General features: G+C 40.6%; 1 protein-coding gene across 1 annotated transcript in view; it reads left to right on the forward strand.

The window, feature by feature from the left end:
* The window catches only part of ehbp1 (EH domain binding protein 1), a 159,071-nt gene that overhangs the window by 127,646 nt on the left and 8,014 nt on the right, over nt 1-23,411 (forward strand). Inside the window, exons 23-24 of the mRNA XM_017309054.1 lie at nt 19,905-20,004; nt 20,861-20,934. Coding sequence (XP_017164543.1) covers nt 19,905-20,004; nt 20,861-20,934 — 174 coding nt within the window. The remainder of the gene's footprint in view (nt 1-19,904; nt 20,005-20,860; nt 20,935-23,411) is intronic.

Genomic DNA, 23,411 nt, shown 5'->3' on the forward strand with positions numbered 1-23,411 from the left:
TTTATCATTTTTAAGCCTACTAAAGCCCCATTCAAAGTTGCACTCACGGGGCCAAGCTCCCCGTCCTTCCTCAGGCAGCCGGCGATGGTGCCGATTAACATTTTGAGCCGAGGAGCGAGAATATGGGGATAGAGGAGGTGGGGAGGGTTGCTGGAAACAAGTGGGAGATGGACAATGGCCGCTTATGATAATCTGTTCTTTATTGGAGCATCCCGCCAATGCTTTCATCAGCCGCCCCTCTGCTCGAGACCCTGTGCAGCAGCCGGGCCAAACAGTGCCGCAAGCTGCCAAACACATCGTCACTGAGATGCAGCTGCTGAAACGCACACATCACGTCCACTGAGCCGTTGAAACTGAATCACAAGCTGCCTTTCCAGCACAATTGTGCACAAAGTCGAAAAAACTCAATTTTAATTAAATAAGAAATGCAATTAAAATCACATGAATACGTTTGTTCACGATATAAAAATGTGAAAAAACATGCAGTGACATCATCCGCCTACCGTTTCCTGCCGTCGTCTTCGTCTCTTCCCTCTGTGGCAACATCTGGTTGTTGATCATGTGACTTGTGATGCAAACAGCCGTTTCTACTGCAGTTTTGCGAAATACACCAATTTCAACACAGCTGAAAAAAACCATCTCATCCTAGTGCAAGAATTTTTTATTGAAATTTTTTATTTTTTTATTTTTTTTAATTGGCATTTCAATTAAGCAAATTTATTTTTGTAATTTCAAGTTATGCAATTATATGACAACAGCTATGTCATTTTGTATGTGTAACATGGCACACATATTACACACATCCAGTTATATATGTGGTTTTGCTGAGGTTTAACAGATTTTCTTCATTTGCTTCTCAACTTATTTTTTTTGTGCACCGACAACTAAACATTATCTGTACTCCACCTTGTTGTACATTAATCTCAACAAAATGACAACAAAAACATTTGGGGTGCACCGACTGCATTCTTCTCTCCGATCACGAGCTTTAAAAAGCCTGAGAACAATTTTTGATTTTGGCTCATACCAATTTTTTTTTTTTATATGAGTTGCATGTTTAACGACTTATCACGTGAACAAACCTATTCACGTGCGACTTCAGTTGCAATTCTTATTTAATGGAAACACCGCAGTTTGAAATGGTGTTTTTCCCACATTAGCCGATGGGAGGCGACGTTTTGCGAACATTTTTAATGGAAATGCCACTTCTGTTATAAAAATACTAAATGAACAGTTAACAATCAAACACATTACATCAAAATTTATTATTTATTTTGAAATTGGCTTTGATTATAAAAGATTCTATTACAATATGGTGCACTTCAAAATAAGAAAAGAAAAGAGAGTGCAATGTAATCAGTCTTGTAAAATTAATCAATGTAATTCTTTATGTATGTGTTTTCTTCATCCTTCAGGTTGCTGGATATTACTGACTTGTCATGATCCAGCTTTGAAACTTTGAGCTGTTTTTGTTTTATTTCCAAATTTGATCATCAGAAATCAAACTGTCTTACAGAGTCATCCATAATTTTTGCCTAATTGTGTGTTTTCTATCCACCTACTTCATTTACAAACTTTAGTCTTAGTGCATAATTGAATTTGAACCTTGCAGTCAATTAATCAAGCCTTTCTCATGGTAACAGATGTGGTGGCACTCAACAATACAGGTTAATGACAGAGGTTTGGCCAGTAATTACACCATTCACGTGCTAACACAGCTGCTCGCCTTGCTACCGTTGTCATCACCCCCCTCCCCACACACACACACACACGCATACACATTCTGTCCCATTTCCCATTGTAATGAGCACTCGGGGCTACAAATACCAACAGCTGTCCTTCCCATTGCATTTCCATTTAAATGTCTATTTAAACAGAGCAATTTTGCATCTGTGTATTGAATCAAAGCTCAAGCCGAGGCCCAGAGGCTTTAACCGCCTGGTGTTGGTGTCGGTTGTAATGTAATGCCTTTTTCCGCACTGAAAGGGGATTTATGCGTCACATTTACAAACACACTGGGGACAATGAGGCAAAAAAGGAACACAAACGGATAGAAAATGTTTAAAACTTTGCAGTTAACAACTTTCAAACAGGTGCGTGTGTTTTAGCCTAAATTATGTAATCGTTTGAAAGGAACCTAAACTAATTTATGAGAGTATGGAGAGCAAGAGAGAGAGAGGCAGGATTTAGATAGAAGTGGTGGAGACGAGGGAGGGGAAGCTGCCGAATCTCAGCTCAGAGATGAGAGGAGGATGACTAATGTTGTTAGCAGAGCCATTACTGGTCTGCAGATTAATTCATTAAGTAAATTTATCGTTTCACCTCCCCTCGGCCTCTTGTCACAAGGCGTGTAATATGACACCTCTCAAATTTGTTCTAACATCTACCCCAGGGGTGGGCATTGAGTACTCCCCCTCCACCCTCCTCCACCCCCTCTCCACACACACACACCCTCCTCTGTCTCTTTGCTAATAAGGTGGGAGGAGCAATTCAAGCTAAAATGACTGCATCTGTCTGTCAGCAGGCTGAGGAAGGGGGAGTCCTGCAGCTCACGAAGTTTTTCATTCAGAAATTTCTCTTTAATCATAAAACATACAGTAAGTAGACTACTGCACTTACTGTCTCAGTACGACAGTGCAAGAAGTACACATATTACCAAGTAATTATGGTCCATTTTCTAGAGCAAATGTCTCACTACACTTGAAATAAGACAAAACTGACTTACAGGTAACTTTAAAGCAAGATATAGGAGCTTGTTTGGAGCCAATAATTCCTTAATATTGATGAAAAGTAGTAGACATTTTCCCTGTGTTATGAATGAAATAACCTACCGGTAAGACTGATACTTTTTCATCAGTATTTAGGAACTATAGACTTACAACAAACTGCTGTATCTTCATGAAAAATTTGTTGTAAAGTAACTTGTCTTATTTCAAACATACTAAGCTATTTAGACTAGAAAGTAGACCAAAAAATTTAAGAGTTGTATTTTTTGCAGTGTAAATATATTGTTTTAGTTTTTTTTTTTTGCTAATTCTGTTTTGTAAAGTTTTGTCTGAGGAAAGCTCTGTTAGTATCTGATCTTAGCTGTAATGTGGACTTGGTGTGTATTCTGCAGGAGGCGATGCTTTGGCTCAGATCAGAATCCCCCACAGATTTCTACTTGTTGTGTTTGTCAAGCTGTCCCAATTAACACTGTCAACAGGTACCAAGATTTACACTAGCACTAAATCATCTCATGTTTCTCCTCCCCTCTAAGCTCCCCAAATAGTTCACACCTTGGCCTCTCAGAGAGCTAAACCCGCCTGGCTTAACCCGCAGGCCTCGGCTTATTCCATCTGCCGGTTTCAGCTGCGAGCACTCTGTTTTTTACTTCTGTGGACTGATGTGGCTGAGGATGAAAACCAAAGAGCCCGAAGGCGGCACTGCAGAAAGGCATGCTTGCTAAATAAGTAATAGGTAATTTTAAGATAAAACTTTTCTTTTTTTCTTGTTTTTTTATGGCGTTCTCTGTCAGAAGAACAGCTGAGTGTATTCTGAAGATGTTTTGTTTTAGCTACTGTTTTTTAATATTTGAATTTCTTTCATTTACAGATGTGAGCATTTTGTTTGCAAGACAGTTTAGTTGATTGAGATTATTTCCAAACCTTTTAGAAACATGCTTCTTGTTTCATTATAAGAAGTAGATCTGCACAGTCATTTATTTCTCTAGAAATGAGACTAGAGAGACAAACGTTTCTCAGCAGACAGAATGGGACAGAAATATTTGTTTTCCAGAATTGATTCCTAACTTCGTTGTTTAAAATACCATCCATCCCTCCATCCAGATCCATCCATCTTCATCCATCTATCATTGCAACTATCCGTCATCTTCATCCATCCACTTTTGTCCATCCATTCATCCATCTATCTACTTATTCATCCATCCATCTATTCATCCATACTTCCTTCATTCAATTAATCCATCTATTCATTCATCCATACATCTATTTATCTATCCTTCCTTCCATCCAGCGATCATAAATAGATGGATGCATCTATTTATGCATCCATCCACTTTTGTTCCTCCATTCATCCATCTGTCCATTCATTCATCCATTCATTTACCTATTCATCCATCTATCCAGCAAAACTCCATCCATTTATCCATTATCCGTGTTTGATATGTAAGTACATTGGAGTCTCAAGAAGCATCAAATTTTCTCATAAACATTGTGCAGGACCCCTGTAACTACATGACTATCCGAAACCCTCGCACCCCTTTTTCCAGGAAGTGTGTTGTGGTGACTCACCCGCTCCTCCCCATCACCGTCCATGTTCACCTCAAAGCTCCGCCACTTTCAAGCAAAGCAGTCAGAAGAGAAAACAAACCCAGTGCCTAACAAATACATGAAGCATTGCTTTAACTAAATCCCACAGATAATGGCTTCTGTGTCAGAGACTAAAGATAGCGGGAGGGGTGACGAATGGCGAACGGGGTGATGCATGGGGGGGATTACTCTCGCGTTTTGCATCAGTTGCTTTCTGCTGGGTGGCCCCACTTGTCAAAAAAAAAGGAGGGAGAAGAAACGGATGGAAAAAGAGGAGAGAAAAGCATTTAATGTGGCACATTGAGAAGAGAAGGGCTCTTAATGCCATCAAAGCAAGGGGGGAAATCAGCCATTAATTTATTCTGGCCCTCACACACACGAAGACCGCCAGGCAAGCGCATACACCATCTACACACTGTTTGCTACAGCTGTGGATCAGTTCAGTAACATCTGGGACTGGGACAAAATGTTTGAGACCCTCTTTCTGTTTCTCTGTGCATGTGTGTATGTTATATAGCGAATTATAGTCGTGACAAGCAGAGAAATTTTCCCTCTAAGATACAGGAGGAGGAGGAGATGACTACGCTATTCACTGGCTGATAAGAACTGATGGAGAGGTTAATAAGCTACACGCCCAGGTCATCACAGGCTTTTTACTGGGCTACAGAGAAAAGACGACGATGATGAGGAGAATCGGGAATTTGTTGGGGGCTGGTGGGGTGGCCAGGTGGTACAGTGAGGGGAGGGGGGGTTCACCTCTCCAGTATCTGTGTGGGGTTTTTTTTTCCAGACTTTCAAAAGTCTGGCAAACTTCTTTCAGCCAAACTCAATTACTATTCATTTGCATCCTCTCATCAGGCAGCAGTTTGTTTTACATGGATGCAAATACCTCAGCCGGACTTTGATGCTGCCTTTGTGAATGAGAGCAAAATTTGTTTTTTACTACCTTCCTAGGTAGGACAGTAGATCTAGGGCAGGGTGATTTATCAATTTTATAAATTTATCATAGTTTTGCTCTTTGAAGGTTTAATTTTTTCAAAATCTGTATTTTTTTTCTTTACTTTTCACCAATTCACTCTTTGAGCCTCCATAGTTGAGAGTGATGTCAGCACGCCATCTTGTTTGATAAGTTTGATTTACAGCTTCTATTTAATTGGACTTTGAATTCAGGTCCACTCTATGATGGAATATTACTAGCCAAAAATTTTGTAATTCTTTAATTTCAAGAATAAAGTCATAGTATTACAAGAATATAGATGTGTGACAATAAAGTGGAAATAATGTGAAAATAAGGTGTTAATATTACTAGAGTAAAGTCATCAATTTATGAGAACTCCTACATAAAAAATAACAAACATGAGGAATGTTGAGCATTTCGTGAAGTTATATTTTGGTATTGGTTGTAAAGATAAGTTAATACATTTGAAGCATTGCTTTCACACCATAATAAAATCATTATTGGCTGCAGGATTTTGAAGCGATTGAGCAAACGACTGAGTCTGTTTTGAAGAAAGAACTGCACGAACTAAGCTGGCCTGTTGGATAACTCTACAAGCCTTTTTCAGTTAAGCAACTTTTCTCGTAATTTCAAGACGTAATCGTAAAATTGCGTCTTTATTCTGCTAATATTATGACTATATTCTCGTAATTAAACAACATTTCTCTGAGCCTGGCTCTAGTACTCTGTTGTACAACTTGCAGAAGGGAAATAACAGCCACTTTTGGAAAATACTTTGACATTTGTGATTTCTTGTTTTGGAAAATAAAATGAGAAACGAATCTATTTAAATCAGATCTGGTATGAAAAAATCCTAACCCATACTGTTAAAACAAACAGTATTGGTTAGTTTTAACCCATGTTGCTCTGCCATAAGTCGAACCATGTGTCTGGTTACAGCATCAAAATCTGAGCCTTAAAGTCTGTCACTTTTAAGCTCATCCTGATCATTTGTGGTGGCTTCGTACTTCCTGTACAGGAGAGAATAGAGGAGACTATTCTCCTGGAATAGTCTCCCGTACAGGAGTACATATACAAATTTGTATATGTCGTTTGCATAGCATGTCTATGTCTACACAAACATGCACAATGTTACTCACATTGTGATGTTCGTACGTTTAAAGCTCTACCTCTATCAGATCATAGAGAATCCCATTCCACAGGTAGAAACTGTTAATCCAACTTGTGCTGCTGTTCTGCTAAATAAAGCTGCTTCAGATCACCTGAGGGGTTTAGATGGTTTCAGCATTCAGGTAAATCACAGCGTTTGGTCATTTCTCGTACGACTCATTAGTGATTACAAGTTTTAACAAAGAATTGAGGCTCAAATGTCTTCATTTCCTGCATGATATTTAATTGGTCCCAGATTTATACGTTACTTTATCTAATGAAACCAAGACTTCTCTTTGGCGACAGCTTGTTTTGATTAGCATGTCTGAATTTGCAGTTCTTGAAAAGTGCTCCCTTGACTGCTTTTATTTCCCACAATCCTCCTGTGTAACCTCAGGCAATGGGAAAGCACCCCCGCTGAGCGGAAGACAGAATCCTTTAGAAAAAAAAGAAAAAACAACTAAATCCTCAATCCTTCATTCAGTGTCTCTCCTCTCACTCACTTGGTGAATAGTCTCTAGTGGACCTGCATGACTACTGTAAAAATTAAATCAACTATGAATAGGATTGTTTTTGGAGAACAGGGTATTTTTTGCATTGTTTTAATCTAAAAACATTTAGACCCATTTCCTATTTTTCTAGTTATTAGCATATGCACTCAGAAGAATCTTGGAGATCTTTGTGTTTTGAAGATAATGTGATAAATTGCTCTTCGTGATATGATGCTGAGGTTAATTGGCCTCTCCAAATTGTCCGTAGGTGTGAGTGTGTGTATGGTTGTTTGTCCTGTGTGTCTCTGTGTTGCCCTGCGACAGACTGGCAACCTGTCCAGGTGACCCCGGCTCTCACCCGGAACGTTAGCTGAAGATAGGCACCAGCACCCCTCCCGACCCCACTAAGGGACAAGGGTGTAAAGAAAATGGATGGATATGATGCTGGATGTGAACTTACTTTCTCAACTACTTAGGAATTCATAGACAAACTCTGAAGTCATACAAGTCATTGGACGTTAGTTATTTTACCTTGCAGTAGAACAAAAATGCCTTTAAACAAAAGATCCGTCATGAAATGAGTCTCTATGGAAAATCCACAGGTTTTATGCGATCTCATTGGTTATGACCCAACAGGAACAGTAACACTCCAGCTCAGAAGGTGGCGTCACACACACAGGAGATGAAAAATATCCAGATCACGAACAAAAGAATTAGAACATTTTGAAATGCAGGGAGGAGAGTTCTCCTGTCTCAGTTTATTCTTTGTCCACTTTTCTTTTGAGCATTTCTCCTGTGTTTGGCGAGATCTTCAGAAACCTTGTGTCAACATTTTGATTGTGGTTCTGTTTTACCAAGACGATGTGATTGAAAGTCACAACCTGAACCTAATTTTTTTCTAATTTTTTCCCAATGACTGAAATACGTCATCATTCAGGACTGATCCCAGACATGTCTGTTGTTAAGAAGCCACATGTGAATAAGTCATAAAACGCTTCCAAATGGATGTTAAGCTGTGGTCTAAATAAAGTATCTTGATTCTGAAAAATGAGGAGAGAGACTCCAAACAGGATAGCAGCATGGGTCCTCCTCTCTTACCCGCTCTCGTCCCAGAGCTAATAGAAAGGCGCCGGCTCCCTATCACCCACTCGCCTTTAATAATAAAGAGAACCCCCGTGGAAAGGAGCTAGCGCTAGCTGCTGAAGATCACGCTGGTAATAGGATGATGCCTTTTTGCCTTTTGTCATCAGATTATGAACGGGGATAGCCTCTCTTCTCGGCTCCTCCACTCTTCTTAGCTCTTCCCACACACGGCTCCAGACGTCCTGGAGGGCCCTGTCGAGTTAAAGTGGAGACAGGCGTAGCCAAGGCTTTGTTGCTCTGCTTGTATGGTAAAAGCCTCGCTAATGAAATACCTTTTAGGGGGTATCGGCAGGTGAGCTCCCATATCAGGCGTTTCTGCTAAAAAAGAAAATACACACACACACAGCCGAGCCGATGCTCACATCCTCTCCGTCTCCTCATCTGCCCCCTCTTGCTATATTAATTACCTGAAGTGCCCCGGCCTTGCAAAAAAAAAAAAAAAGCTCTCGATTCTGCCGCTTTCCTGCCTCTTCTCCATCCAACGTGACAACTACGGCTGCAGCCAGCCTAAAGTGGGGAGTGAAGCAGAAGGACAGATAATAGTAGTAATGAACACTGGTGACAATAATGAGGAAGGTAATTGAGAAATGGTGTATTACAAGCCTCTTGATTTTCCTTTTTCAGCCTAAGGCTAAGTGGGGACAGGTCGTAAATCATCTTATTTAGAGCTCCGTTAAATGGTTTGTGTTGAGCGTTGGAGAGAGCGGGGCTTTCTGGTGTTCAAGCTGAGGCGAACTGACAGGCATAGAGTTGTGATACCTAATGTGGGAGGAAAGGTTTAAAGTCGCTGTCGACTTTAGACTCATTTATTTTGCTTTTAATGTCTAATTGACGTTGAGTGGCAACAGTGCGGTCCGTTGAACTCCTCACCACTTCTTCGCCACGCTTTGTTTTCTGCTGTGTTTCTGTTTGCAGAGGTGTGAGAAATATCACACCAATCACCAAACATGTCTCCCTGTTAGCATTTCTCTCTGTTTTTTGTATTCTGCTCCTGAGAAAATGTATGGAGTTTTCCTCAGAGATATCCCAACCAAGATTTCAAGTCGAAGTTCAATACAGTGGGTTTCATGAAGTTTTGCGGCTTCCATATTAAGCAAATTCTTTGTATACTAATAGAGGAAGAAATAGAACAGCTTTCAAATATGTTTTCAGACTAAATCAGAGAAAACATTTCCTGGTTTAGGCCTGTTAGAATAATCAGATCAAGAGAGATACAGATTTTTGAAGAAGTTGACTTTATATTCCTTAAAGCAATTTGTGAAAACCAGGACAATTATGTTACTGCTTTGTCAGATTGCGATTACAGTTAATTGATATGTTGGCACACCTGTGGACGCTTTTTATGGCAATGGCAACACCTCTAACTCACAGCTTTCTTGTGTGGCATGGGAAAAAAATCAATAAATACCAGACAAGATAACAGGAAGAGAAATAACTGATTCTTCCTCAGGTACAGTTTCCAGATATCTGAAGGTGACATATTTATTAATTAAATGCAAGTAGAAACCTGTCCACTCATGATATTGTCAAGGAAGTTCTGTGTCCCAGAGATTAATGTATTTTGGTGCAAAATATCTGTATCACTACATCACCTCTGTTCCTAAGCCATGCGGGGTTTGGCCCATTCTGTGCTAAGAGACGTATTCAATGTGACCATACCCTATTTTTTTGTTTTTACACTCTTAAATTTGACTTGAGGTTGCATTAAAAAGGTCTTGTTTTGTAAATACATTCTATAGAATGTAAATCCTTACCTTAACTCTGACATTTCCAACTTGCTTGCCAACATTTCCTAGTCCAGGTTGGTCCACAACATAAGGCAAAGAGTTCAGATGGATAAAAGTCTTGCTCTCTCACAGTGAGAATGAACGGTAGACATGTCTCAACAAGTCTACAAAACACAGCTTCTTTTTAAAATAACTTTGTCTGCTGACCCTGAAAATATGTTAAAATGTGGACTTCTATAGAATGTGTCCACTGATTGCATTTCTAGTTTTCTCCTGTTTTCTCACTTGTGTGTGTGTTTGTGTTGTTTTTCTGGCCGTCTCTCGCTCTCAGTCTGTGGATAGAGACAGGGCGGTCTCAGCTTTAACAGGCAAAGGCTGCCTCCACTAGCCCATAGTCTGCCACTCTGTGATAATGTTTATTGATTTGTGGCAAAAACACAATTTGATGGACTGGAGGGAAGGTGGGGTGGAGAGACCGGTGGACTGAGGCGAGCCGAGGTCTGTGTTTGATTGTCACAACTTGGCTGGCTGAGAGACAAATACAGAAATATTTTAGGATTGGTTGTGTGTGTGTGTGTTTTTTTTTTTTTATTCGTTCTTCCAATCGGAGCACAATTATTATAACATTTAAAAACGTAATGGTAAAGTGTTGTAAATGCAAATTTAATTGAGAAAATGTACAAGAGTGTGGAATGGATGAAAGAAAACAAACACACCTTTTCTCTGTGTTTATTGAACAGGAGGAAATGTTTACCTCAGTTTGAGTGTGAACTCTGTTCATCTCCGGAGTCTGTGAACTGTTTGCTTGAGCCCCGCCTAGACATCAGAGGAGGAGGAATGAGAGGTGTCTGGAGGCTGATCTAGTGTTAGCTTTCTGGTCAAATGTGTTTGCTCAGGTTCATGGGTGTTTGCTTCTGTTTCTCTATTAGTTGGATAGTCCACACACGAGAGCAAAGAGGTGTGATACTGCAGGTAAGAAAGATGGAAGCATTAGGAGTATTAAATCCATCTCACGTTTCCAAAGAGAGACATAAAGAAACTAATTTACCCCATCCTGCTCATAGATTATGGCATTTTCTAACATCCTCTGTAATCAAAAGTATTGTACTCGATGAAAACTTATAATTGAGTCTAACAATACATTATAAGTGAGAGAACATTTACATTTGAGAGTTGATCTTTCACTTCCATTAAATTCTTGAATCTAATCTGGAGAGTAGAGTAGTTGTCTTGCAATCAGAAGGTTGTAGGTTAGATTTCTGCTATCACATGTTGATGGGAGAAATCAACATGTGATAGGAGAAGGCACTTTAACCCCACGTTTGGTTTTCTAAACTTGCATACGGGTTTATGAATGTATGGCATTTGTCAGTGTGAAATGGGTGAATGTGGCTCTAGTGTAAAACTGTCTGTATGCCTGGAAAAGCACAATGCGAGTTCAGACTATTTACCATTTAGCCATGTGGGTGCATAAAGCCTACACTCACAAAGCAGACTTTTTACACAAAGCTCCATCTTGGAGCTTCAGTGTCCGTGTCATATAACCACACTCGGTTCCTCAAGACTAGCGGCAGCAGTAATTAGCAAACACCTGGCAGAGCTGCACATCTGCTGAGCCCATCACAGGAACTACTTCTCAGTCCAATGGTCCTAAGAACGTTTGTAAACGGCATCATGGAGAAACCTCGTTGTGATGACTTCCTGAATGCAGAGGAAAGAGTAGAATGTTCTTAAAGAGACAGAAGCCCAATTTCAAGGCGTCATATGGCTATGGTGCCAAATTGAGTTACATTTAAGTTATTTTTGATACACACAGCATTTTTATAACTAAAGGTAACATGGTTATATTGTGGTATAAAATGGCACTCTGTGCCTGGAAAATATATTTTAATCAAGGAAAGTTTTTGTCTATTAACCGATTCACGTCACTTACACTTATCCCAAAATCCTAATCTGACTTTTTTCATAACAGTGTGAAACACCTTTGAACTTATATATCTTTAACTGAGCTACACCTTATATGTTTAATTGAAAACAAATATAAAACCATAGCTTAAAACTAAATCTATATTTCTCGAACCACTTACTTGTCTTGTTCTCTCATATCTCCGCCTCCTTTGTGAGTTATAAAGCAAGCAGTGGTTGACAAATGACACCAGTGGAAAAGGCACTCATTGTCCCACAGTGTGAGAGGAGGTTTTTTTTTCACTCTTTTTTCCCCCCCCTCAGTTTTACTTTTCTCCTCTTTCTGTGTGTGGGGTGGAAGGGGGGAAGAGGTGCGAGCATGAATCGGTTAATGTGTTCTATTCAGCAGACATTATACACAGGTTCAATAAAGCAGGAATCTGCTCTATGCTCCGGGACTATTGTCCCATTCAGGACGGATAAAAAAGGCCTCGTCCAAGACTCCCCTGGAAAATAAAAAAAAAGCTCTCAGCAGCACTTGAGTGGAGAGCAGTGGAGAAAGCCGAGGAAATCACATGTGCAACGTGGACGAGAACGAGCAGCTTGATTCTTCCACACAACTCTGGTTTAATGTTGCAGAAGTTGTACCTGCTGTCGGACTTTCCTGCGTTGCTTTGAATTGTAGATTATATTGTGATTTGGCATTTTAAACGTGTCAGTAAGAAAGATTAAATCAAACTGATGTGAAACTCTAAATCTGAATCATGGAGCTCCCTAACCTCTGCTGCTCTCTGTTAGCAAGACGCTGCTCTCCTCTCATTAATTAAATCAAGTCTTCGCCAGGCTCCTTAAACATCACACCCCCCCCTCTTGGTGCCTCCTCTGATTAGGCCGGCCCATCATGCATATTCACGTCGGCGCAGTGACAGCCTTTTAACGAGCTCTTACCTAATCACAGGAAACAATGTTCATCCTGTTCTTTTTATTCCTCCTTTTTCTCATTTTCCCTTTATACGTGTTTGGCTTTCATCTTCGCCGATCCCCCGTTGATATCAGCCGGGGCCCGACACACTAATGGAAGAGAACGGTGGGAGAGGCACAAGTGCGGCTCTGGCCCTTAAATAATCTACAACTGGGAAGGGTGGCTTGAACACACAAGACAAGTTCGGCTTTATCTCCTCCCTCTCCCTGCCTTTATAAATGTCTGATAGACAAATTGGATTAGCAGCTATTGGATTAAATAACAAAATGGTGGGATAAGGAATGAGATAAATGTGCTGTGATCACAGCTTTTAATGTTTCTCTTTCTGTTCCACTCATTTTCCTGTTCTCCAAAAGACCTTTGAGGGACAGATACAAGATTCATCAAGTTACTGTAGTTCATATTTGATCAGTTAATGTGGATCCTAAGACGATTTAATGTTTAACAAGCTGCACAGCAGCTAAATGGTCAAAGTGTTGATCTCTGAAACGTGTTTTGTTGGAAGTTGTCACATCTAATGGGAAAAAAATCTGCTAAATTACACATGCCACAATTTTTGTTTCCCCTAATCCCTTTAAATAACCATAGCTGAAGCATTTTATAATTTGTTCTTTGTTTAAATTGATCACGGTTTCTAGGAGGTTAGGAAGTTATCCATCACTTCCTGTTTCCCAAGGATGTAAATGTGACGTGACACACAGGTCCATTTATTTTAGCTGCCATGCTGAGCATGGACCTGTCTTTATCTTGTCACCAGGCCCAATGAGCAGCGTGATGAGGGAAGTTAAATCTCAGAAGCCCACTGTTGGATGATTTCAACAAAGCTGCGTCTTGAGATTATGATAATTTGACACCATATTCCCTGGAAAATGTCTTTTCTGGCCTAACAAGCATAAGTTTGTGGAGTTCGCGCAACTCTGCTGCCACTTGAAACTGGAGCTGTGTGGTTTGATCAGATGAGACCAAGTTTAGCTTTACAGCAACAAAAACCCTTGGTGCATTTGGCGTGAAACAAGAAAAGAGAACATGGCAAAGCAACTCATTCTCACTGTGGATGTGGAGGGTACTGTGGACCTATTTCTCTACCAAACCTAGAAATCATGTTGGAATTTATGCCATCAAGATCTCTAGGGAATATCAGGGAACTTTAAACGCACTGTGGACTCAATCGGTGAAATAAAATTGGGTCATTATTGAGTTCTTCAGCCAGAATTAGTTTCAGGCAAAGACCAAATTAAGATGAGAAAATTTTCAAGACCATTTCTGTAATCCATCAAAAGCAGCTCATTGGTAAGCTAACCTATAACAGAACTCCAGCCTAACTGGTTGCACTGGTATGCCAAACATTTCTATTTAGGTGTTTGCCGGAGCCATTTATTGAACCCAGTCTAGGTGCTTTGCCACATACCGCTAGTAGATTGATTTACCCTTTTCTCTCAAAACAATATATTCAAAGTATCTAATCACATCCACCAGTGTTCACAGCCTTTGTCATGAAGCTCAAATTTGAACTTATGTGGATCTTGTTTCCACTGATCATACTTGAGATGTTTGTACAGCTCAGTTGGAGTCCACATGTTTTAAGTCCAGTTGATTTGTAAAGGCACACTGGTCTGTAAATTGTGCCACAGTCAAAGGAATTGTCTGTTCTCAAGAGACAGGATTTTCTCAAGGCATAAACTTGGGGGACGGTACAGAAAGTCTTCTGCTGGTTTGAAGATCCCAATGAGCTGATTGGCCTTGATAATCTGTAGACAGAAACTGTTTGAAACCAGCAGGACTCTTCCTAGAGTTGAGTAGCTATCTAAAATGAGCGATCGGGTGAGAAGGGCCTTTCTCAAGAAGGTGAAGAAGCAGCATTGTTTGAAAGACATCCTTCTAGAAATACAACCATCTCAACAGAAATTCACCAACCAGACATGTATGGTAGAGCTGCCAGAGAAAACCCATGTCTTAGTAAAAGGCAGCCTGGCCCGACTTTGCCAAAAGTCACCTGAAGAACTCTAAAACTTTGAAAAATAAAGTTCTCTGGTCTGATGAGACCAGATTGAACTATGTGGCATGAATACCAGGCATCCTGTTTGGAGGAAACCATGCAACATTCCTCACTTAGGCAAATCATTCATGGTGGGGCCAGCATCATGTTGTGGGGAAGTTTCCATCAACAGTAACCAAGAGTAAAGTTAGCAAAGAACTGAAGATGAATTTAGTTATGGACATTCAGGAGCATTTTTAAATTCAGACTGGGGCAATGGTTTGTTATCCAACAAGACGACACCCAGCAAACCTCCAAGACATCAAAGGAAGGACATATGGACGACTCTGTGAACGAGCCAGATCCTAGACTTGAATCCTATTGAACATCTCTAGACGGAACAGGAACTTGCTTTGGACCCACCCAACCTGAAGGAACTTTAGAGGCTCTCCAAAGAGAAATGAGCAAGAATTTGTTACATTCAGGTCAATCTGTATTTACTGTCAAATGTACATCAACACTACTGAGCAAATTCTGTGGTATTGCTAATAGTTTGTTCTGTACAATTAGAGCTAACAATAATATTTTGATGGATTCAATGAACCCTGCCATTGAAGCCGAGCAGCAGCCCCAGTTAAATGGCATTGTAGCTGAGATGGCTGTCAATATCTAAAGGTTCACTGTTTTTTACCTTTTGTTTTTTCCTTCATTCCTCTTTTACCCTTTTACCATCTCTCATATTGTTCAAACACACAGAGATGTGTAAACCAGCCTTTTCTTGTTGCCTTGAGGATCTCTATCCACATATCTTAGTTTGTGTGATTGTATCCCAAATGTGATTGTGTGAGTGAGTGAAACAAGGGAAGAGGGAGGCAGGCGATCAGATAGGAGTTGTTGGAATATGTGTATCAGTTGTATCTCAGCTGTGTGTGTGTGTTGATTGTATCTTCACCACATTGATAGCGGAGCTAACTCTGAACACGATATAAAACATGATACATTTTCCTGTAGGTGAGGAAACCCTGTGTATCTCCATCAGGCATATTTCACCCAGCCTTTGATGTTCTGATCAAACATTGTATCTGTGCCAGTTTTAATACTTCGGCCTCAGCAGAGTTTGGCCTGTTCCCGCTCCATGTTGAGCGCTGAGATGTGGCGTATAAGGCGAGCAGCGAGATCCAGACTGCAACCTGCCAAAGTGGCAGATGCTTTGATCCAAGATGGCCCCCTGAGAGCCAGCATGGATCCACAGTGTCTCAGGGCCAAGGCTGGATTCACAGACACAGTGTCAGCACTGGCTGCCAGGGAAATTTACACCATTTGTCTTCATACAAAACAACATTCAGCAGTTTTCCTTCTCTGAATATACAGAGAAGCCCATTTTGGTTTCAGCTTGTTGATGCATATTTATGTTGGACTCTGACTGCCTGCCATTATTGGAGCGTTGATTGTTTCGGACGTTTCTCATAAAACATGGTTTGGTTTAAATATTTTGTGATTCTAAATAGTTGCATGCATTTTCTTCCTTTCCTTTCTGAATTTAGAATTTTACAGTTGGTAACTAAAACTAATTAAAATATACTGAATCATAGTGTTTTTAAAGTTTCTATAAAAAATAATATTTCTATTGAAAAAAACTAGTAAAACTGTTTAGTGCAGAATAAGCTTTACATATTCTGTGCTAGTGTATGGCGCAGAATATGTGTCATACTGGAATAAAGGTCTACTTAGGTCTTAGGGCTCCTTTCTAAACACTCTTAAGTTCTTTCCAGAGATTACCAGGTGGATCCACTACGTGACTCACTGGGTCATTCTGGTCATTTCACTTCCTTTATCTGAAACTAAAGTTTTCTTGACTGTGTATAGGAAACTATTGTCTTGCTTGGAAATCCAGGTTTGGTTCTTCCTCAGAAAGCTCCAGTACATTTCTCCCTTCATCTTTCTTCCAGTTATGTAAAATCTGCTAGAGCTAACAGATTTTACAAAAATCTGCTAGCCCCAAAACACCACGTCATCACTTCTGACATGGTGTTTTGGGGATGAGGTCCAGAACCACTCTCCCTCCAAATCCAAAAAATAATTTTTTGGCGTTATCAAATCCAGATTATATTCTCCCTGCACTTCACTGGCTTGTCCAATTTTCCTGCAACAAACTTAAATCGGCAACCTTCAACATGCTGATTCTTCAGCAGTGGAGTCTAATACATTGAGTCAGAACAGAAACTGCTGCTGTTGAGGGAATTATTTATTGTTTTCTTGGGATAAACTACCTGTTGAGTATTTCCAGGTGTTTCTGTTGCTCTCAGACTTCTCCACAGTGCTTGGACAGCTCTTTAGATTAATCTTTTGACTTTTCTGTCAGAATCTTATGAGGGGGTCTGGTTGGGTTATGGTGAGATGGTGGTTCTGCACTTATAGATTATGACTCCAGTGTCGCTCACTGGACCATTCAATTTTACCACTTCTTGGGAAACCTATGTAAAGCCTCTCCATTAATATTACACCAGCTAATATCACATAGCAAAAGGAAGGATTTCTAAATAATGACAAACTTGAGCTGCTTTCTTGTCTTTTTACATTGCACATCTTTACCGTCACATCATTCAAATTTTTTCACGCATAACTTCATTTGCGGAGTAATTCAATTTTATTTACATGCGTAAAATAAATATTTAAACTAAGAAAAATACTGATGTGTTCAATACTTATTTCCCTCCTGGAACAATCATGTATTTCAGCAGGAATCATCGTTACATTGCTCATTCAGTGAAACCACAGTGTCTGTCATCAGGTTAGCATCCTGAGACGACCTCTCCACCAGCTGGTGCCTGAACACATCATGTCTTTGAACCGCAGCTTTTGGTTCACACGTCGTGACAGAATGAAAAGTTAAGGTGTGACCATCTTTGCCCAATGAAACTCTGTCTCTTTAAGAGTCAGGTGGCCTCTGGAGTTCAGAGGTCAACCCTGGAGAGGAGGATGCTGTGCAGCTCACCCCTCGCATCTCTCTCCTCCTTCTACCCCGCTCTCTTTCTCCTTTCTCTTAACCTTTCTTTTCCTCCTCCTCCCCTTTATCCCACTTTTCCTTTGACCTCCCTCGCTCCCCCTCCCCTCCCCGTCTTCATGAAATGCGCCGGGTGTTTGGCTGGTAGCTGCTGGCTGGCTAGCGGTGGGGGATATAGCTTTATAATCCCCCCGCGTCTTCCAACCCGCCTCGCCACAATGTCACAGGAGCTTAATATTTGCCATTATTATTTGCTTGTTTTATTTGACTTCGAGGCAGCACAATGACCTGTCAGCACAGGCTTTATCCCCCCTCCGAGTGTCGTCCATTTCAAAGTTGACTACAGTAATCCACGAGCCCCCGATTCCGCTTAAATCCTGAAGCTTCCTTTTCATTCTCTTTTTTTTTTCTTTCCTCTCACTCCTCCGCTCCCTTTTCCTCCTAAATGAAATTACATACGTCTGCTGGCTCAGTGTATCACAAATGTCCACACACTCACCGGTGTCCGCACACAAATCCACACGTCCTCCTTTTGTCATCAGTAAAGCTGTGGCCCAATACTCGCTGTGCCTAGTGATGAACAGCGGTGTGCATACAGGGACTGACCAAAAATAACTCTGGTATCTTATTTAGATTGGGGTTTTTTTGTTGTTTTTTGGCAGCCACCAAATTTTATTTTGTAACAAGTTTGACTCAGATTTTAACTATTTTGTTCAGAAAGTTTTACAATTCCAGTGGGATGAGTGGGATATTTTTTTATTTTGCATGACCAGAAATATTTCCAAGCGTTCACATTTGTCATTTTTCTTATCCTTCTTTCAGCCAGCTGACCGGCAGTGTGCATGAACCGATCCACAAAGTTTACTCCAGCTACCCTGACTTCTCATTAAATAGATTTTAAAAACTGTAACAGAGACAGCATACTATGAAACTGTAGCATTTTTGAAAATTTAAAATGTTTTCATACCTTGACATCAGCAAACAGTCGATGCGGAGTCACGTTACATTCACAATTGGTTTGAGCCAGAGATGCACCAATAATTTGCCAAATACAGTACAATCAGTTGCAAAACTGACAGTTCCTCCTTTTTTTTTAAATCAATCAATCAATCAAATTTTATTTGTATAGCACATTTCAGCAGCAAGGCATTTCAAAGTGCTTCACATAATTAAGATAAAAACAGCATGTGTTAGTGTCAATGAAAATCATCAACTTTTGTTATTTTGACAAATAACCTGTAACTCCATTTACAGAATACAGTCAGAACAATTTGGAATCAGTTGTCCAAACCTGAAAGAAAAATACAAAATATTGAAATCATATTCTCAAATGCCATTTCTGGCTGATAGAAGAGGTTTATATGTTTTATGTCAATTCCTGCTTATCCTGTAGCATCCTTTGGATCACTTTCACTCCTGAAGGATTATGTTTTTCAAAAGCTGTTGCGGGACACGATTGAAATCGTCTCAGGGTTTCCATTCAGCGTGCTTTGTCTGCATCAGCTGTTCGCGACCCATTGCATCTTGTAAGAAAGTTACCGCGTGGAGCTTTAGCCCCAGGCATGGGTGAAGCTTACAGTAGCCATGCAGCTAAGCTATGCTAGCTCTTTGTGAGCTGAGAAGGCGTCCCACCGAATGCCAGAGAGTCACCAGAGTCTTGTTGTTGTTTGTTTATTTTTAATGCCCGCTGAGTGATTGGTGGGAGATGTATTGCTCTACAGTGAGAGGCTTTGCTCTTTAAAGGCGCTAAATCGCTAAGTTAATCCCACCCTGACTGAAGCCGTCGACGCGGTGGGAACGTAGACGAGAGGTATGCTCAGATGCAGAAAGAGATCCAACACACCAAGTCTGTTGTAGGTTTATCCATCGCATGGGCATCACACCCATGGTGGAAGAGGGTGTTTTATCATCCACACCTTTTCAAGTGAGATAGTTAAACTCCTTCACTTTTTCCTCCAGTTTTCCTCAAAGACTGAATCAGAGAGTGCAGTGAGACTGGTTTTGGTGCATATGTCTATGTAAGCAATCAATTTGTGCTGTGTGTCCTAAAATCTCATGAGTGTTTCGCTCAGGACGTTCAGCTCTGATGAACTCTTGCTCCACTTGCTCTGTGCATGCCTCAACTGTGACTCTCCTCCTATGATTGCTATGCCATTGCTGGGTCTGTTTTACAAAGATTTTGCAAGTTGTGATGCTTCCAAATGATTGATTGATTGATTGATTAAGTTTGTTTTTTTTTTTGTTTTTTTTTTCTTTTCAGGAAACAACAAGGAGGAGGAAGAGGCCATGATGCAGGAGTGGTTCATGCTGGTCAACAAGAAGAACGCCTTGATCAGGAGACAGAACCAGCTCTCTCTGTTGTACGTACCCCTTCCCTCCTCCTGCATATCTATGCGTCGCACACACTAGAAACCTGGAAGCATCTCCCCCCGTTGTCAAACCCACCGGATGAAACCCGTTTAAGCCGCAGGATGCCGGTGTTGTCCTCGCGACTCCATTCAGCCGCTCTGTCTATCCGCTCATTGATTTACATGTGGAAAGGATATGAAATCAATAGAAATGTGGCAATCACCACTCTATCTCTAGTCTCTTTGTATGTGGTCAGTTGCGACAGGTGGAGACGCGTGCACACACACCCACACACACACACACTTAGCGCAGCCACACACACATTGGCTTTTTCTTCATTTGCAGGATTTCAAAGAGAGTGAGTGGCTGGGAGATTGAAGTATTCATAATCACATTATATCGTGGGAAAGGGGAGGCTTTTAAAGTGGCCAATTGACAGAAGGGCTGATTATTAGCCCTTTCTGTTCTCTCTTTATGGGGCCGAGGAGAAAAGGCGGCTGTGAAGGACAAATTCTATTAGGGGCTGAATTAGCTCATTTTTTAATATGGCTGAAAGAGGGAAGAATTCAATTTAAGTCACACACACACACACGCTAAAACGCGTACCTGTCACCGCACTTCCCTTTAATTCCTCGTTTCTTCTTCGCAAACACTTTGACCCAGGGCTGTGTGAGAGCGCCACCAGTATCAGTCATGTGCAGTAGATTAATGCGAGGCAGGAGAAGGTTCGGGCGAGTGGCCGAATCGATGTTTATTGCAGGTTTCTTTAAGTACTTAATGATTTAGTCATTAACATATTGATGAACTATGTGTGTGTGTGTGTGTGTGTGTGTGTGTGTGTTTTTTTTTTGCTCTAACTTGCTGCAGGGAGAAAGAGCACGATCTGGAGAGACGGTTCGAGCTGCTCAACAGGGAGCTGAGAGCCATGCTGGCCATCGAGGGTAAGACTCACTTCAGCTGGATTTTATCTCCCATTTTCACTTTAAGGTTTTATTTTGCTGCTTTTATACGGGAAACAACGAAGTTAAGCAAATTATCCCTTATTATTATGCTAAAATGCCAGAGTTTTAACAGTATAATGAAAATATGATCTAAATTGCTTTTGTTTAAAACAAGAGAGGAATGACCACTGCCTAAATAATATAGATTCCTACTGTTTTAATAATGATGCATTAACATTTGGTATTTATATTTTATTGCAAAGTCAGATATGGAATAAATGCCAGAGCTAAATGTAGTTTGTTTGTTGTTGTTTTATCCAGTGCTTATGTCTCTGAACATTATAGCTTTTTGAACTTCAGCTGGGATTTTAACAAGCTGGTTACTTAATCAGACCCTTTGCTATGGTACAGTTGCTTAGCAAAAATCCTACTTTCTTTTAGCCTCCTGACCAAAAGGTCTCAGCAACAGGTGGGGAGGGGTGCTCATGTTTAAAGACCAGTACAGAACGCACAAGAACTGAGAAATATTAGAAAAAAAACGAAATTCTCTCCGACAAGGGGATTTTATACTCCACAAAAAGTTAAGTGTAAGACCTCAGGTTTCTCTCACATAGTAGCTCCTTCCTCCTCATATTTCTGACCAATACTGAAAGTAGTTTTACTAAGATGAGATGTCGGCAACAAGCTTTCTTGTAATTTTGATGAATATCTCTCATATATGATGGAAACCCAACACTCAGCATCTCAGAAACGTAGAATATTGTGAAAACGTTAAATATGGTGCCACCCATTCATCTGATTTCATTTTCCAGCAAGACTTGGTACCGGTCCACGCTGCAAATTGTACCAAGAGATGATTTAATAACCATGGTGGTACTGTGTTTGATTGACCAGCCAAACTCCCATGACCTTTAACTGCCTAGAGGTTACTTAAAAAATACAAAAAAGACAGGAGACGGCAGACCTGAAAGCAACTATGAAAGCAATCCTGACTTCTTTTTCAGAAGCCTGACATCTCCCTTTTGAAATATAGTTTTTTTTTTAATTGATTTTTTTGTAATATTTCAGTTTTCTGAGACACTCAATTTTGGGTTTTCACTTTCTGTAAGCCAACAAAATTACAAGGAATAAAGGCTTGAAATGTTGCTCTCTATGTTTGATGAATCCATATTGTAGATGAGTTTCACTTTCTGGAATAAGTGACAACAAATTTTAGAATTTCTTTTGCAGTATTTTTGTTTTTTACTCGCACCTTTATTTGTTTCTGGCATTAAAGCAACTGATTGTAAACGTGTGTATATCTCAGTACTGCTAACCAGCCCATGTTTTCCATGGTCGCCCATTCACTGTTGGTCTCTTTTGTTTTTTTGAGTTGTGCTCAGCCTTCATTCCTTCCTTCCTTCGTTTTGGCCCTGAAGCAGAACTATTTGAATTCTGCATCTGTTTCTTGATAAGGATTAAGATGTGAGGGATTTCACTCTGTGATACTTGATCAATGCTATCTGTTTCCTAGCCAGACCTGAGTAGCCGAGGCCCGATTTGAAATCTGGCCACAGCTGCGTCGAGAGACGGGTTTGTGCAGCGCAAAACAGCGGTTTTGATACCGAAAACCTATTTAAATGCACCGCTAACGGAGAGAAAGCAACCATTGTGTTGCATCAAAGTTGTCGCGGAGCCAGGGAAGTTTAATCCCCTTCGACTGCATCCTCTGTGGGGAAAATGAACCTTTTGCCAATCAATGCTAATTGATTTTACTTTTCGACATTGACCACCACCACCACCCTCTTTCCACAAACCCTCCCGGCCTTTGGACAGCCATTGTAATTTCGGCAGGCACCTGATAAGCTACCTGCTCCATAATAAATCAATTGTAATTAGCAAGAAAGGCGGTCCGAGCTGCTGTGGGGGGGTTGATGAAAAGGAGGAGGAGGAAGAGGAAGAGGGGCGCGCACGCGTATCCAAACTGCACCACTTTACATCCATGTTGCCCATCCATGTCCGCTGCATCCCTTTTTCTTCGTCTTATTGGTGTGAACGCTGGAAAAGATTCACCCACCTCTTTGGTCCAAACTCTGTTTATCTTGTTCTATTTCAACCATTCGGTCTTTACAACTTTCAGCTCATATGAAGTTTCTGCTCGACTATAAACATGCAACTTTTACTAAAAACGCATTTTCTCTTAATATTCCACATTTTTCCCAGTAAACTTTCTCCTTCAACAGACTATTTTGAACAAATGTACTCTATTTAATTTTCTATTAGGGCTGAAAAACAAATCATGATTGCCGACTGTGATATGTTGTATGAGATTTTTATATCAGTCGCTATCGATAATTGATTTTTTGTTTAAATATCTGAAATAGGGGGGCACTGAAATAGGGGGGCACTGTGGTGGCGCAGGGGCAAAGCACGACCCACATGCTGAGGCCTTGGTCCTCGTGCTGGTGGTTGCAGGTTCGATTCCCGGCCTGGTGACA

The sequence above is a fragment of the Poecilia reticulata genome, linkage group LG15, assembly GCF_000633615.1.
Source record: "Poecilia reticulata strain Guanapo linkage group LG15, Guppy_female_1.0+MT, whole genome shotgun sequence".
Taxonomy (NCBI): Eukaryota; Metazoa; Chordata; class Actinopteri; order Cyprinodontiformes; family Poeciliidae; genus Poecilia; species Poecilia reticulata.